General features: G+C 33.0%; 1 protein-coding gene across 1 annotated transcript in view; it reads left to right on the top strand.

Moving 5' to 3' along the window:
• Positions 1–16,856, top strand: part of LOC145680859 (kielin/chordin-like protein) — a 1,295,905-nt gene that overhangs the window by 1,074,723 nt on the left and 204,326 nt on the right. The window contains exons 19-23 of the mRNA XM_081751993.1: positions 2,025–3,588; positions 5,862–6,049; positions 9,195–9,368; positions 12,262–12,420; positions 15,099–15,355. Of these exons, the coding sequence (XP_081608119.1) occupies positions 2,025–3,588; positions 5,862–6,049; positions 9,195–9,368; positions 12,262–12,420; positions 15,099–15,355 (2,342 nt within the window). The remainder of the gene's footprint in view (positions 1–2,024; positions 3,589–5,861; positions 6,050–9,194; positions 9,369–12,261; positions 12,421–15,098; positions 15,356–16,856) is intronic.

Here is a 16,856-nt window from a genome sequence, read left to right as displayed (position 1 = left end):
GAAGGCATCACCACTTCCGCATTGCAAAAGCATATATCAGGAATTGAATTGAAAATCTATGTAAAGACTTTCTGCTGTGGCATGCTTCATAAGGACAATTCCAGTCTGCTCACGTGACCTTTGGGGTTCATGAATTTTTTTGTGAGCGTTCCGACTTTGGATTCTCTGTTTATACCTTCTGTTTATGCATCGAATAACTTTTCAAGAACATAAATGACATTCTGTATTATGAATGTTGAGAATTACCCTCTATATGACAAATAGCTGCAAATAAATACACTACATGATTTATTTATTGCTATTGAACGAGTTTCTTAAGTTGTATTTACATCCTCATATATAATACCGACCTACTGTGAAAATTATCTCAGATGTTATATTTTAAACATAATAATTACTATGTTCTGCAATGATTATGTTATATATACACAACTTATGTATTCTAATGTAATTATTTTATATAATTTTTCATGCATTGCGGAAAATATAATTTTAAAAAAAGGATTAACCTAAACGGGATTCGAACTCAAAACCTTATGATTTGAAATCCGACAGCTTACCAATGAGCTAACACAAGGACTTCTAGAACTATGCTTCTAGCGATGTATAACGGATCTCAAGATAATTATGACATTCATATCCATTACAAACGCTGTTTCTGTTCTACTTTGACTTTTATTTTAGTACTCAGGCGATAATTATGTTCTATTTCTTAACTTTGAGCATTCTTTTACATATGGAAAGATTCTTTAACGTATTTAAATGTTCCATTACGTATGGAGAGCTAAATGACAAACAAGCATGTGCTGACATTAAAAAAAAAAAAAGGTTTCGAAATATTGTATCATTAAGTATTTCAATCAATGTTGCTTTTTTAAACACTTGGTAACAAGTCTTATTATATTTAAAAGAAGAAAAACAAATCTGCAAACTTTTTCCCGATTGCAAAGGCTGGCTTGGAGGTTCGAACCTGACTTACTTTTTCCCGAAGATACCCGAAGCTGGACTTAGAAAATTTTTGCCTCAAAACACCAGTAAAGAGTGCGCTCAACCTTTTTGAGACAAGGTGTACATATGCCTAGGAAGATCTGGGTTCGTTCCTCAACTGTCTCTCTTCTAGCCAAGTCACAAAATTACATATACTTCATAAGTATAGGATTTCAAGATCCGGTGGCCAGTGTTCGGGTGTTAAGTAGCCCAGCAAAATAGTCGGTGAATGTCAACGTAAGGACTCCAACAGTAGTATGCGTTTTTGTTCAATTTCTTCACTCCCTACAACTTTATCGACATTCATTGTCAGTTGAAGGAAACATATGAACAAGGTATCATGGGCATGAAAAAGTCAGAAGCCTTGGTTTTCTCAGTTCAAGAAGGTCTTGAAAATGCTCATGCGTGTTAATAATGTATGAGCTGTTTCAACAGCATAATCACACACATCGAAGGAGCTGGCATTTGAAACTACTTGTTGGCGCCTTTCTCTTAAATTGCTACATTGATATCATAAAGACCCTGATGGATCTTTCTACACTCTAGCGGTAATAATTTACAAGTCCCCTGAATAAGTTGTAAGGACATTTATGGATATAGTGCAAGGGTATATATATATATATATATATATATATATATATGATTTCACTATATTTAGAATTATATTTATTTCAATTTATCATTTTTTGGATTTCGAGATATAAATTAGAATACTTTGCATGTATTTAGTTTGTGTTGTAAATATAATAAGTAATAGTTGCGATTGATGCATTGTTCCTGTTTCATAATGAGTTCATAACATGAGATACGTAACGTTTATAAAGAGCTCATGGAAGGTGACTTTGCCCCAAGTTGAATTAGAATAGCTATTTAATTTTAGCCATTTAGAAAGAATGAAAAAAGAAAACTGCAATCACAAATTACTTTCTCTGAGTCTATTAAAATGAGAGAAAGGATAATATATTTATATGGTACTATATTTTTCTGTAATTATATTTAGCTGTATTTGTTTCTGAATATTTTTATCTTATTTTCAGGAGAAATATTTGAAATAGGTGAAAAATTTCTGTACGGCTGTGATGTTTGTGAATGCACAAAAGCAAATAAAATTTTCTGCAACTGTACCCACACCAATAGAAGGAAAGAATTAAGAGATTTAACTCTGGGTGAATTGCAGCAATACCAAAATGCTATCAAACACTTACAATCAGACCGGCAGCACTTATCCGCATGGAAAAATTTAACTGAGCTTTATAAAACGCATATGTCACAAGCATATGGAAAACATACATTCCTTCCTTGGCACAGAGCTTTCTTACGATATGTGGAGAGGGAATTACAGAGAAAGAATTGTGCCGTCACTATTCCTTATTTTGATTGGACAATTGATGTGGGAACCTTGGATAAGTCTTACGCTTGGCAAGCAAATGTGTTTGGTGGGAATGGTGATCTCCATACTCACTGTGTTCGAAACTCTCCATTTCAGGATGTGTTCAATGTGACTGACCCTTGTATACAAAGACATTTCAACAATAGTATTAAGTTACCAGATGCAGTAGACATAGCATTTATGATCAATGAGCGAGATTTTTATAAATTTTCACTGCAAATGAAAACTGCTGCAATACTTTTTAAGTTATTTGTTGGTGGACATATGCTAACTCCAGAAAGCTTCTATGATCCTATTATGTTATCACATTTTGCATTCATTGATAAACTATGGACTATGTGGCAAGAAAAGCATTCTGATAACTTTAATTTATTTTCGGCTATTGACCAGGAGATTACGCTAGAACCATTTGGGCTACGTCTGCATCATGTTTTAGATTCTCAAAAACAAATGTGCGTGTCCTATTTGAGACCGTCAGAAGGACGTCCATGTAATAAAACAAGTGACACTCAATCACCAACTACTGTAGACAGATATAGTACCTATATACCTCAAATTAATACAAGTTTATATGATGTGTATGGTTTTGATAGTGAAGGTTATCAGATAGATGGATATGATTCAATTGGTTATGACAAAAATGGATTTTACATCGATGGGTTCAACAGAGATGGTTATGATGTATTTGGTTATGACCGACAAGGTTTTGACAGATTTGGTTTTGATCGAACAGGTTGTACTCAGTTTCTATTTTGTAGGAGTAACAATATACCATATCTACCAGAGGAGTTAGTCGATACTTTTGGCTATAATAAGTACGGATATGATTTGTTTGGATATGACCATAATGGATATGATGTATATGGATTCAGTCATGAGGGATACGACAAAAATGATTGTAATTTTGGATTGAATGGTCCATTTTATGTCAAATTCAAGGAGTGGGTTGATACAGAACTATTTAACTTACCCAACACAAAATTAACCAAAATTGAAAGAACATGCGGAGAAGTAAGTTCAATTCCTGATTGGTTTCTGACAATGCATTGGATTACTGACGAAGAGGATATAAAATATATCAAGCTGATTGAAAATGAGAGGAAAGTTAGGCATCCACTTATGAAATTTCCAGCCAGGAAATTTCCAGAGGAAGATGTCAATGCAATTATGCCTCATTTGAAGCCGTATTTACCACAAACACCAGATGAAAGGTGAGTAACTTCATTATGTTAAGAAAGGTTTGTTTGCTTTCTTTTAAATTTGCTGTTTTACAATGTTTATTTTATAGAATTGAAATGGATAATATGCAGTCAATTGAGAAAAAAACATATGGACTTTCTTCATATAAATCTGTATTCCAAACAAACACAATTTCGTCATTGTTATTATTATTAGTAGTAGTAGTTGTTGTTGTAAGTGAAATATTTCAGTTTAACGTCCCACGAATATGCCCTTTAGGCTAAGGGAGACGATGATTAAGGAAAATGACTGGTGATGGAAGAATCGGTGAAATGAGAAAATGAGGGAAACGGGAATACCCCGAGAAAACCAACGGACATGATGTTGTCCTTCACAAACTTACTTGGAAGGGGATCGAACATGGGACCCCACGCACCAGAAGTAAGCGCTCTACCATTGCGCTAGCGTACTCCCATAGTAGTATTAGCAGTAGTATCATCATCATTATCTAAGGTGTAGGTAATATTTTTTAGTCCCAGAATTGAGATATATATTTAAAGCTACCGTAAAACAGGGCAACTTTGGACACCTGTTTATTTTCAGCAAATAACAACTGATTTGACCAATGCTAATCTAGAAATTGTCATTTTAAATACAATAGTAAAAATTCAAATGAAAACTTTTCTTCTTTTCATTCTTAATCTGCATTATTATTATTATTATTATTATTATTATTATTATTATTAGTAGTAGTAGTAGTAGTAGTAGTAGTAGTAGTAGTAGTAGTAGTAGTAGTAGTAGTAGTAGTAGTAGTAGTAGTAGTAGTATAATTATAATAATAATTATCATTATCATCATCGTCAAGCCCTACCACTTCAAACGATGTACCGGTAGAAATATTTAGAAATTTATCTAACTGAGAAACGCTTTAACCAGGCAAGCATAATTTTGAATTTTCTTCTTTCTATAAAATTTGACAATTATGAAAGTACCAACATTTACCTCCGGAGTACCATTCTCTTAAACATTTTCTGCTTGGCTCGCAACAATATTGTCTTCTGAATTATCTTGTTTTGACTTTTCTCGAAAGCTGTAAAACCTGGCCAAATTTCGTTTAGTGACACTTCTTCAATAAATCCTTATTCTTTTTAGCCTAGAGGCTTTCTCCAAATTTTCAGCACATACACTAGGTTTTATAATTTCAAGTACCAGGTACTTTCGTTCAGTTTTTGATCATGTCCTAAGTTACTTTTCTTCTATGAATAACTAAAGTTTTCTTTTATTCCTTCATTATCATAATATCAAGATTAAACTTTTCACGTGTAATAATCTATTCCTTATAATTAATAAACAAATTCAACGTTTGAACCGTAATAGAAATATCCATACCTTGAATAAACGTTTGAAGAAAGTAATAAATTAATACGATCATAACACAACAATATTAATGCTTAATACAGCATCACACGAACTTAACATGCACTGAAACACACTTTAGGAGTTATAAACTTGCTCACAAAAAGAAGATAATGTGCAAGTTAATAAAAAGTTAAAAAGAAAGAAATTTTAAGACGTCACGTAACGTCCAAAGTTGTACCCCTGTTTTACGGTATACTAACAAGATTACTTAGGATATCTCTCGAGATGTTACATGATTACCTTGCTCAAATTTTAATGTCTTTAAATATATTGATTTCAATTCTACTTTCATCATAATAAATACTGGACGTAAAATTGAATTTAACAAAATAGAAAGCATGTATATCGTACCATTTTCAATTCACAGTCTAATTGAGTTATAAAACTACGGTCTATCATCATTATCATCATCATCGTTGTCGTCTGGTCGTCGTTGTCGTCGATAGTAATCATTTGTATTGTAGTAGTCATAACCCGCGCATGTGTTATAATTTTCTTCATATTAAGATTCAGAAAACAATCAGTAAAGAGGTTCTGTTTTTTGAGATAGTGATGTATACTTGCGTAGGTTTCTACTCTATATCATCCATTATTTGTCATGGTCATAGTGATGCAATCGTGGCTTATTTGTTTATTATTTTTTGCCTTCTATTCATACAATTAAGAAGGGATTGAAGTTTTTTTCTTGTTTATTTCTCTACAATTTGAGGTATATGTTCTTGAATGATGTTCGGAACTGTTAAGTAGAAGTTAGGAGAGCGTTATATTACTTCAAAACAAAATTTTACACTTTATGTGATCTCTTTATGTCAAATAAAAATAAAAGTAGAGTTTTTTTTTTTTTTTAAAGAAATGTCTTTATAAACTGTGTTATTTTATGTTACAGGTTCTGCTTTCAACTGAATTATTTTTCTGGTTGTCCTCTGGGGTCCGTATTAGTGGATTGTCCTAAAGATTTCTGTGTGAACCAGACGTGCTTGGGATATCCAGAAGCTTTGTGTAGAGTTAAGAATTGTGATGTTTGCACGCCAGAATTTTATGATGGACTCACTGGTGAAATATTAGAATGTTTCGGTATGTTCTATGTTGTATTATATTTGAAATTATTTTCTATTGATTGATAATCCTTCAGGGCGCCTAAAGAACGTAACTGGGTGACTTTAAATTTAAGATTTCGTTTCATCTATTGATAGATTATTGACTTTTTTTAGTGAAGTTAACACAATTGAACCTTCTCTTTCATCTAATAATAAAAAATAAAACAAAAGTTATTTTGAATAATATACAATAAAAGAAAGAAGATATTGCAGATAAAAGAAAATAAATATAAAATAATCAATAAAAGGAAAGACGTAAACAGCAAATTAAGCAATAAGTTAATTACGCGGATTTGAGGATAGTTAATGGTGGAAATAGCTAAGGTAGGTTATAAACGTCTAAATAAATAGACATCAGTAGAATCTTAAATTATAAATACAACACTTAATCGAAGCGTAAATTGAGAAAATATGTTAAATACCAAACGATTTAAACCTAGTTTCTTATCAGGAACACATTTAAAAAGTTATCTATGCTGTTTAACATTCTGCTTTGTAATCTACTCGGGCAGTCTCTGTACATAAAAGAAGGAGTTATGAGTGAGTGAGTGAGTGACTGACCAACGCCCAGGCCAAATCACTCACGCAAGAAACTTGAAATTTTGATAGTAGACAGAATTTGTGATATAAGGTACCATACGAAAATATTTTTGGGAATCTGGTATATGGATTCTCTATTTAAAATAATTACCATAGACTGTGTTTCACTTTTTTTTTTTAACATATATATTCTCTAAAAATGGCGGAGTTACAATTACAGTGTTATAACAGAATAACCATATCTCGAAATCATTTAAGGTTAGCATTTAGACTTTTCATTTAAAATAAATAATGACGTGTTTGAGTGTCTTTTAATACTTTCCCTGCAAGGGAAGAAACAAAGACGAATATAAAAAGAGAGTGAGGGTAAGGGTTGCAATTGTTACAATAACATGGTTAAATCTCGAAATTCCTCAAGGTTATATACGTGATATTTGGTATTTAGGGTTTTATTTAAAGTAATTAAAGGCATGTTTTAACGTTTTTAGATATATTCCCTTCAAGGTAAGGAAAGAGCTGAGAAAAGGTAAGATTTGCAATTGTTAAAGTAAGATACCCATATTTCAAAATCCTTTAAGGTTAGGGACATGAAATTTGGCATTTAGACTTTTCATTAAAAAAAAAAAAAAAGTGTTTTCGCATTTTCAGACGTTTCCCTCAGAAGGGAAGAAGAAAGGTGAAAAAAGAATTGATGGGAGTTTCAGTTGTTATAATAAAATGGCACATCTCGAAATTTCTTAAAATTAGATACATCTTAGGGGTATGAAACTTAGTATATAAATTCCTTATTCAAAACAAATGGGAATATGTCACAGCATTTCCAAAAATTCCTATTTTAACAAGAAAAAGAAGGGGTCAATTTTTAATTTTTTCTTAGTATATAAAATGACTTCGAGGTTGTCAGTCTCACCATCACGGAAAAAGATTAATCATTTGAATGGATTTTTGAATATGGTTAGCACTTGGACCGAGATGAGTTGTATGATTTTACTTTGATCCAATTGTATATTCTCAGGTGGCCTCACAGATACAAATCAAGGGATGGGAAATTTGGTCTGGGCGATTACACAATCTCCATTTCACGAGACCGTGGCGACCAGTCAGTGCATTTTCCTTTGAGTTGTGCATCGAGCCATTGACGCATATTAACACTACAGTGGGGACGGCCCAATCGTGTTGAAAAATAAGAAGGATATTTGCCGTCTGAACTCAGAGATGAGTAATGTGTTTGTTCTTGCCAAACGATGCTAGAATCATCGTTGCAATCTCCTTATTAGTGACAGCCTTTAATCACCCAGTGCGTGCACATTTTCTGCAGTGCTAGTTTCCCGGAATTATGTGGTCATGTACGCGACTGTGCTGTGCGATATTTGATATCCGTTTAAATACCGTCTGTTGTAGTCCTCTGCAATGTCTTTGAAACAGTGTTACTGGATATTAGGATCATTTCTATCTTCTCTCCCTTTACCATAAGCATTTTAGATCGCCTGCAACGTTAAATCAATAACAGTCAAACTTCTGTGTTAATAACATGCAAACTATACACTATATATATATATATATATATATATATATATATATATATAAATTACATCTTTATATTCCAGGGCTCACACTGGTGTTACTTGATATATGACATTCTCCCCTACCCATTCCAAATTTCGAACTTGCTTTCAAGATGCCGGTCATGTTCGCCATGTACCATACAAGTTGCACTCACTTCCCTTGATTACCACCTTCCATTAACAGATTTAACATTTTCCTTGATTTCATGGTTTTCGCTAAAACATAGAAAATTGATTAAGTAACGTCAATTTTTTAAAGTAACTGTAATTCCCCATTGTCGACATCAATGCAGTTTTTTAGTATTGTTTCTAAGACTGATCTGGATATCTGTGCAAAAAATCAGTTTGTTCCAAATTCGTTCCACTGATAAAGCTAATTTGCCTGGTATATGTGTACTAACTGATCAACGCCCAGACTAAACCAATTAAACTAGCAACTTGAAGTTTGGAGAAGAAATAGAATTTGAGACGTAAGATACCTCTAAGGATGGATTTTTGATAATTTAACGGGTATAGGAAGGAAGAAGATGGAAATTATTGTAAAATATCCATATCTTCGAATCTCTGAAGCTTAGAAACAAATTTGGTATATGGAATTTCCATTTAAAAAACTAGACACTTGTTTCACCTTTTTTTCGATATTTCCCCTAGAAAGAAGAAAAAAGAGTGGGTATCACAATTATTATAACGGGATGACCATACTTCAAAATCCCCATAGGTAGGATGCAATGCGATGTGATTCACTTAGCATCTTCTATTTAAGTTACTACCTAAAATTCAGGTATGTTTTTAATATCCTGAGTACAGCTTACCCTAAGTACAACTTTTAATGAATGGTTTACCCTCAAAAAGGAAAAAATCCTGGGTACGGCCCCGGTATACATTGCATGTGGTAAATATCTAAGATTGGCTTTATTTCTAAGGTAACACGTGACATGGATATCATTTAACTCCGTCCAGTGTATGTTTGATTAATATTTTCTTAAAATGGGTTGTTTCTTTTACGAACACAAACAGGTTGCAAGGATGATCATAACATGATCCATGAGGAAGGATCTTCATGGAATGGAGGAAAATGTGAGATTTGTCAATGTGAGGGTAGCCAAATAACTTGTGGAAATATTTCATGTGAAGCGTCAGATTGTAGCCATCCTGTTTTGTCACCTTCGCAATGTTGTCCAACATGTGATGGTAAGTGAGTCAATATTTATTTATTTAATACTTTTTTCCTTCTTTACTGAAAAGTGTGAAAATAATCTCATCATTTTCATGTAATGAAAATTGACAGCTATATGTACAAATCTGCCTTCAACATCTTTAAATCCATCTTCGAAATGGTTCATTGTAATTTTCAAAGATATGTGAAGACTACTTAAATATCTAAAGAATATATTATGGGTTAATTTTTCTTGAGATTCACTTTGTTTCATAAACTATGATAACTTCAAGATTATTCTTTTTATTACATTCAGTATTCTCAATAGAAGTAGTTGTGAAAGATTACCTTTTTTTTTTCTTTTTTAATAATAGTACTTTTAAGCGAAGTCAGATAATTTCGTATGAAAATCTAATCAAGTTACGTGGTAAAACTTGTTCTTCGACAATTTACTTTCACGAAGAGAGCTTAAGACAGTACTTTGTAGATAATTAAAGTTATCTACATTATGACATTTAAAATGAATTCCATAATGATTTTCGGAAATTTTAGATTGAGAAGAAGAGGTTGAAATAATGCTTTTCCAATTGCTATTTACGAGTTTTCATCTATCACATTTTTTATTATATTTATTTGAGATACATTTGCTAATTCTACAATAAAATCTATGTACAAAATAAAATTTAATCTCTTGTGTCTTTGCTTGTATTGATGCATACTTTCTCATTTGATACATAGAATATTGATTATGTGAGTGAGAATAAAATCTACATACGTAAAAATCAAATTGTACACAGAGCTCCTTCGTGGCTAAGCGGTTAGCGTAAGTGCCTTTGGCGTGCAAGATCCGGGTTCGATTCCCGGTAGGAGCTCATGTGGTTCGGATTCCACGTTAATTAGTAGGTCCACGTCTCATATAATCTCGCTGCTGAACGGGACGTTAAACTTAAAATCAATTCAACTCAAATTGTACACAGACATATAAAGCAGTTAAAAATTGTTAGTTTGTTGTTCTAGTGTGATTTAAAAGACAATCAAAACTAATTTTAACTTATATCTGTGATTCGTAATAGCCAAATAGCCAAGAAACATGTTTTTCCAATAAAAATACATTTTACTTTGAAATATCGATAAGAAACTTCTTTATATGATACTAGTAGCTGTCTTCCTCTTTATGTGATTAAGATCATTAATTGAGCATTTATTTCGATTTCCTCGTTTTGATTGTTCTCGTAGACATTAATGAATAATTACCTTCTGCTTACAGCACGTACAAAATGCATTCATTAAATGTTGTATATGATGAAAATGTTTGCATCTTTTTGTTATAATCACTTCAAGCCATCAAAGTTTACAATAAATTTTATTTACATACATTTAATTTCTTTTCTGAAAAGCACAATATACTTTGTATGATAAACAAAGAATATACCTCTACATCGTTATATAAAAATAGAGGAAGAATAAATTGATAGGTTAATTTGTATTTGGTCTAGGAATTAATTCGTGCGGTTGGTACGCACACATTGAAGCTGTAGTACAAACACAAAATACATAAATACCTTAAGAAAAATATTGTCCATCGCTAGCCACCACTTTCACCCATCTGTCAGGCAATGTACGGATTCCGTGGCGAAAGAAGTCCTCATCCTTGGAAACGATCCAGTCAGAGACCCATGTTTCGATATCTTCTGAAGAAGTAAACCGCTGTCCAATCAAATCGTTGTTCATGCAATCGAACAAGTAGTAGTCCGAAGGAGCAACGTCTGGTGAATACGGCGGGTGGGGTAAAACTTCCCATCCGACATTTTCTAAATAGGTTTTGACCGGTTTTGCGACATGTGGGTGAGCGTTATCATGTTGAACAATAAGTTTATCATGTCTGTTCTCCCATTCTGGTCGTGTTCTGGCCAGAGCTTGCTTCAAACGCATTAATTGTCGTCGATAACGTTCTCCATTCATAGTTTCACCCGGTTGCAGCAGCTCATAGTACACCACACCTTTCATATCCCACCATATACACAGCATAACCTTTGCACAGTGAATATCTCGTATTGGTTGTGATGGACCTGGTTCACCTGGTTTCACCCAGGCCTTTTTTCGTTTAGGATTCTCGTAATGGATCCACTTCTCATCACCCGTAATAATTCGATGCAGAAACCCCTTTCTGCTCTGTCGTTGAAGCAGCAATTCGCAAATGGTTTTTCGTCTTTCAACGTCTCTGTCTTTCAATTCATGTGGAACCCAATGTGACATATTTTGAATCATTCCCATGGCTTTCAAGCATTTGGAGACTGTTGTTTGATCAACGCCTAATGCTGCTGCAAGTTGTTCCTGCGTTTGACACGAATCCTGCTCGAGCAATACTGTCAATTCTTCGTCTTGAAATTTTTTTGGCTGTCCAGCTCGCTCTTGGTCTGCCAAGCCGAAATCACCACTTCTAAACCGTGCAAACCACTTCTGACACGTTCGCTCAGCTAGAGCATGGTCACCATACACTTCCACCAAAATACGATGACTTTCAGTCGCACTTTTCTGCATGTTAAAGTAATGCAGCAGGACACCCCGCAAAAACACCTTATCAGGCACAAATTGCGCCATGTTCACTTAACTACAAACTGGTGTTGTTGACGCTTTAATCCACTGCCCTATACTACGAACGATACGCGATGACAGGGGTTTGCAACACATGTGTGGATACACGGAACTGTGGGACGCTCCGTTCGTTGCGCCATCTTTTGTCCACCCGCACGAATTAATTCCTAGACCAAATAGAAATATATTATTAAGTACAAAAATTGGAACACTATTTTATTGTTATTACGTCCTCTGATTCTTATAAGCACATACACTTTATCTTCATTTATATTTTCTATTATTAAAATAAATTTTGCTACTAAAATTGATGTTTTAACTACCTTTTTACAGATTGTCTTTATAAAAATCATGTATATGAGAACGGTGCAGAATTTGTAGATGATCAACATCCCTGTGAATTGTGTAGCTGTACAGATGGTAATGTTATATGCAGTCCCATTCAATGTCCAGAATTAGAGTGTGCTCCAGAATATCATTTAACTCCACAAGGTATTTTTAGGATTTAATGTTTTAATTGCTAAATATTGAATTATTTTATTTTATTAAATTGTAACATCGTGATAATCACTTTTAGTTTGTGTTATTTGTTATTAAGTATCCCTGGCTGTTATAAACACACACTCTTAATCTCCATTTTCGTTTTCTATTATTTCAGATAAAAATGTAATCAAGTTGAAATATAAATTAACCTTAGAAATTCCATTAAAGTAATCCATTGAGTTGGGATTATGTTGTGGATTACAAAAAAGTACATATTTAAAAATAAGTTTCTTTAATCAAGTGTAGAAGAATTTTTATTGTTTATATTTGTAACTTTTATTCTGTTACAATATAGACTCAAGTCTGTGCCTGAGTGGGCTTACATTTATGTAAAATTTGCATTTAGAATGAATACACTTTTTTTAATACATCTTCCATCTTTCTTAACTGTTTCTTCTAGAAGTACTTACATAAACCTCTTCGGTGGTCAGCCTGTTAAATAGATGGTTCTTCTGATTTTAGTATTTCTTAGTATTTAGGTTCTCTGATGATAACACAACTGCATGTATTTTCATGTTTAATGAATTGAATATTTTTAATTTGTAGTGAATTGTATCTTATCAAATGTCATGAGCAACCGCCATCCGTTCAAGAATATATGTTTCCAGATTGCACTATTCAAGATTATATCGCTTACACATGCAAACGGTTATTTCTACTATCTTTAACTGTTACATCTTGTGGTTTGACTGTGATAGACGCTGGCTTATTTCAGGGACATCTATCCTATGCATTTTTAACTAAACGGAAATTTCGGTTTTTGTAGAGAATCAAGAAGATGAGGAAACAACAACAAAATAGCCTTTTAAGACTCACTCTTAAATCACTATTAGACTATCGATCTGGGTTTTCTGTGACTCTACTGGGATATTTTGTTATGTATAGAATATTGAAAGGTAATTTATATCCCTGTGTATTTCTCTATTCTGCCATGTTCTCTGTACGTCCTGATAAGTACTTTTACCTACCCTAGTTTGCGGCATAAATTTCTGCCCGACACCCGACCTAATTTCTACATTATAAATAATGAAAAGTTATTTTAAGACACGTATTTAAAAGAAATCTTCTGTTTCCAGTTAATAAAAAGAGTGTCTTTAGCAATCAGATTGACTCCGAGGCGTCTACCAAGTACAATTCTGCCTGAAGAGGACGGGTAGAGAAAAATGTTGAAACATGGGATTTAGACTTTCTCCCAAAACTTCATTATAATACAGTACAGTATAATTCTTCAACGAAGGTAGTTCGAAGACCAATATTGTCCCTTAATTTAATGGAAAAATGATTAGGATTGTCTCAGGGCTCAGTCACAGCCAAGGGGCAAGTTCGGCAGAACCTCAGAGCCCAGTCGCAGCCAAAAGGTTGGTGTATGATTTCTCCCAGGACCCAGACGCAGCCAGGGGAGTGGTAAGAATTCTCAGGGTCCAGACACAACCAAGAGAAAAGAATTGGGTTACTCTCAAGACTTAGACACAACCAAGAGAATAGTAGAATTTCCTAGGGTCCAGGCGCAGCCAAGAGAGAATGAGGGAATTCTCAGGGCTCAGACGTAGCCAAGAGAAGGACAGGAATGATCAATCTGGCGAGACTGATGTCGCCGAAGGTGCTGCGGCTTCTTTTATATCGAATCTTCGTAAATTCTCGATTATCCTCGTGGGAAGTGATGCAGTAGTTATCTTCGTGTCACATGTTCAATGATGACATTCATCGTCTGCTGGGTGTTGTTGTTATGGTTGAGCACGTGGATCTTCCTCATATGAGAGGATGTTACAATATCTTTAAAGACAAAATATTTAACTCTATCGGAGATTCATTACATCTTATAAAGTTATACTACTGTTTCTACTCCTGTATAGCAACACCGATCGGAAGAGGTCAATAAATAGAAGGATACAGTATAACGTGGCTTTGTTGTTTTCTCATGTGGATAGAATGCTTTTGTTATTTAATTGCCTGAGTGATGTAAAATAAATATAGTATTTGTAAATAAACATATATGATGATTATTCTGCTGTAATAACTATTGTATTCTTATTAGTGGCGGCTCTTGAGGGAAGCCACATAGGCAAAAATTAAAATTTTATTGCTAGAAGCTAAGGAAAAAATTTTAAAATAACAAATTTCTCATTCCACTAATTATTTCCTAATTATTTACTCGGCTTTATTATCCATCTCATTCAACATTTAGCGCATAAAAGTAATCGTTAAACTAAAGATTTCATTTTCGAAATGTTGTACTTAGGATCTGAAAATATTTTTCACCATGCTGTTTAGAGAATATTTCATCCATGCCATTGCATTAATTCCAGCTATTAGTGTTTTACAACAATTCGAAACGAGAGAGAACGTAGATTAAAACGAATTTTAATTACGACTGCTGAATTTGTTTTAATGTATACAGTAAGTGATTTACTTATCATTCCCATTTTGAACTTTCACTCTATGCTTAGCACTAACTACTTTGGTTATTTTGTCTTTAGTTAATTTAAGTTCAGACTAGTTTGCAGGATGTGAAAAAAATTCATGGGTCTTCTAACAAGATATTTTACTTCATTATGATTTTAATGTATTTTTGAAATGATTTATGAAAGTTATAGAATGCCTGGTCTAAAATCATCGACTTTTTCCAGGTCAGTGCTGCCCGCAGTGCACAAAATGTGCAGAACCTGAAGGAAGTATCTGGAAAGAGGGTTCATGCAGAGTGTGTTCCTGTTTCCATGGTGTTCCTCGATGTACGGAAATAAAATGTCCTCCTCTAGCATGTAGCCACCCTTATTTACCTGAAGATTCATGTTGCAGAGCGTGTTATCATTGTCATTTTAAAGGGATATTTTTAGAACATGGGAAGGAGATAGAAGATGGATCTTGCAACAGATGTACTTGTCATGTAGGTAGGGATAGCTCAATCCTTTATCCTTTTTAAGCTTAATGTAATTGTTGAATTTGATAAAATTATTTGCAATGACGTAAATAGCTAGTGAAACTTCCGTATTTCTTTAAATTTAAATAAGGAAAAATCTCTTCTATAGGTAGAACATAAAATGTTACATTGATAATAAGTAATAAGCTGAAGGGTAGTGGTAGGTTAGATAAAGCACTCATCGGCGTAATATTTATTTATTTATTTATTTATTTATTTTTATTTATTTATTTATTTATTTATTTATTTATTTTACATTAGCAACTATTAGTGACATTATTCTTCTGGCTTTTCCTACCAACAGTCTACTACTAATTTTGGCGAATAGCTCCATTTGTTCTCATAGCACTGAGTCAGCGCCGATAAGCTTGAATCTTTACATTTGATTACAAGATTAAGACCATCCACACACAAGTCTAACATTAGCTATTCTGCCACGTATCCATTAGCAAACCGTATCACCTTATCAAAATTTAATTTGTTTAAATGTTATCCGATTCACTTCAAGAAAGCACAGTGACTCAGTGCAGAGTGAAGGGTGCAAAGTATTCCTGATTTGATTCCATTACGTGTGATCTGCTGTTGGCGAATTTTCTTGGAGTTTCAGTTTCGTTTGGTTTCAGAATCTTCATTCCACTGATTAACACATTGTTTATATGCATTTATCATCTATCTCGTTTAGTCTTCAGAACATAATCCTTGGACATTTTTTTATTTAATTCAATTTGCAGCAAGTCTTCATTAATCCTTCATCATACATTTATTCCATTCATGTTTTGACCAATTTACTTTGAACTCCTTGGAACAACACAAAAATATTTGACTGTCATACTGGCAGGAACTCAAACTCTGATCTTTCGCTTAAAAAGCGCTTGCTTTACCAACTCAACTAATTTCTTCTGCTTTAATGCACTATCTATCAACAAGGAGATCGATGTTCAGATTTCCGTCGAACTGGCGGTCCAATTTTTTCATATTATTTCATCATCGTTCTGTGACTATCGATATTTAATGTATGTGAATTAATTTAGATAATAGAAAAAATAACTTATTTTATTTTTATTAAAACACACAAGTATAATGTTCTGGTTATCTTTGTATATAGTACTGTGCAATTTCCATTATTATTATTATTATTATTATTATTATTATTATTATTATTATTATTATTATTATTATTATTATTATTATTATTATTATTATTATTATTAGATATAATATATCCTATACTCTGGACTCTGTTGCGAATACGAAATTTTTGTAGACTTCCTTTTTCATCTATATTTTCCCTAAATAATTAAAGGTGTAATTAGCAATCCTTTATTTTATTTTTTGTCTGATATATATATATATATATATATATATATATATATATATATATATATATATATCTTCTATAAGTATTTGAATTAGCGTGATTAAACTTATTCTATTTACTATCCCGGTTTCTGAAACAAGAAAATTCCTT

This window comes from Thermobia domestica, chromosome 3 (genome assembly GCF_964235325.1).
Source record: "Thermobia domestica chromosome 3, izTheDome1.hap1.1, whole genome shotgun sequence".
In the NCBI taxonomy this organism is placed as follows: Eukaryota; Metazoa; Arthropoda; class Insecta; order Zygentoma; family Lepismatidae; genus Thermobia; species Thermobia domestica.
This window is presented reverse-complemented; position numbering and strand designations above follow the sequence as displayed.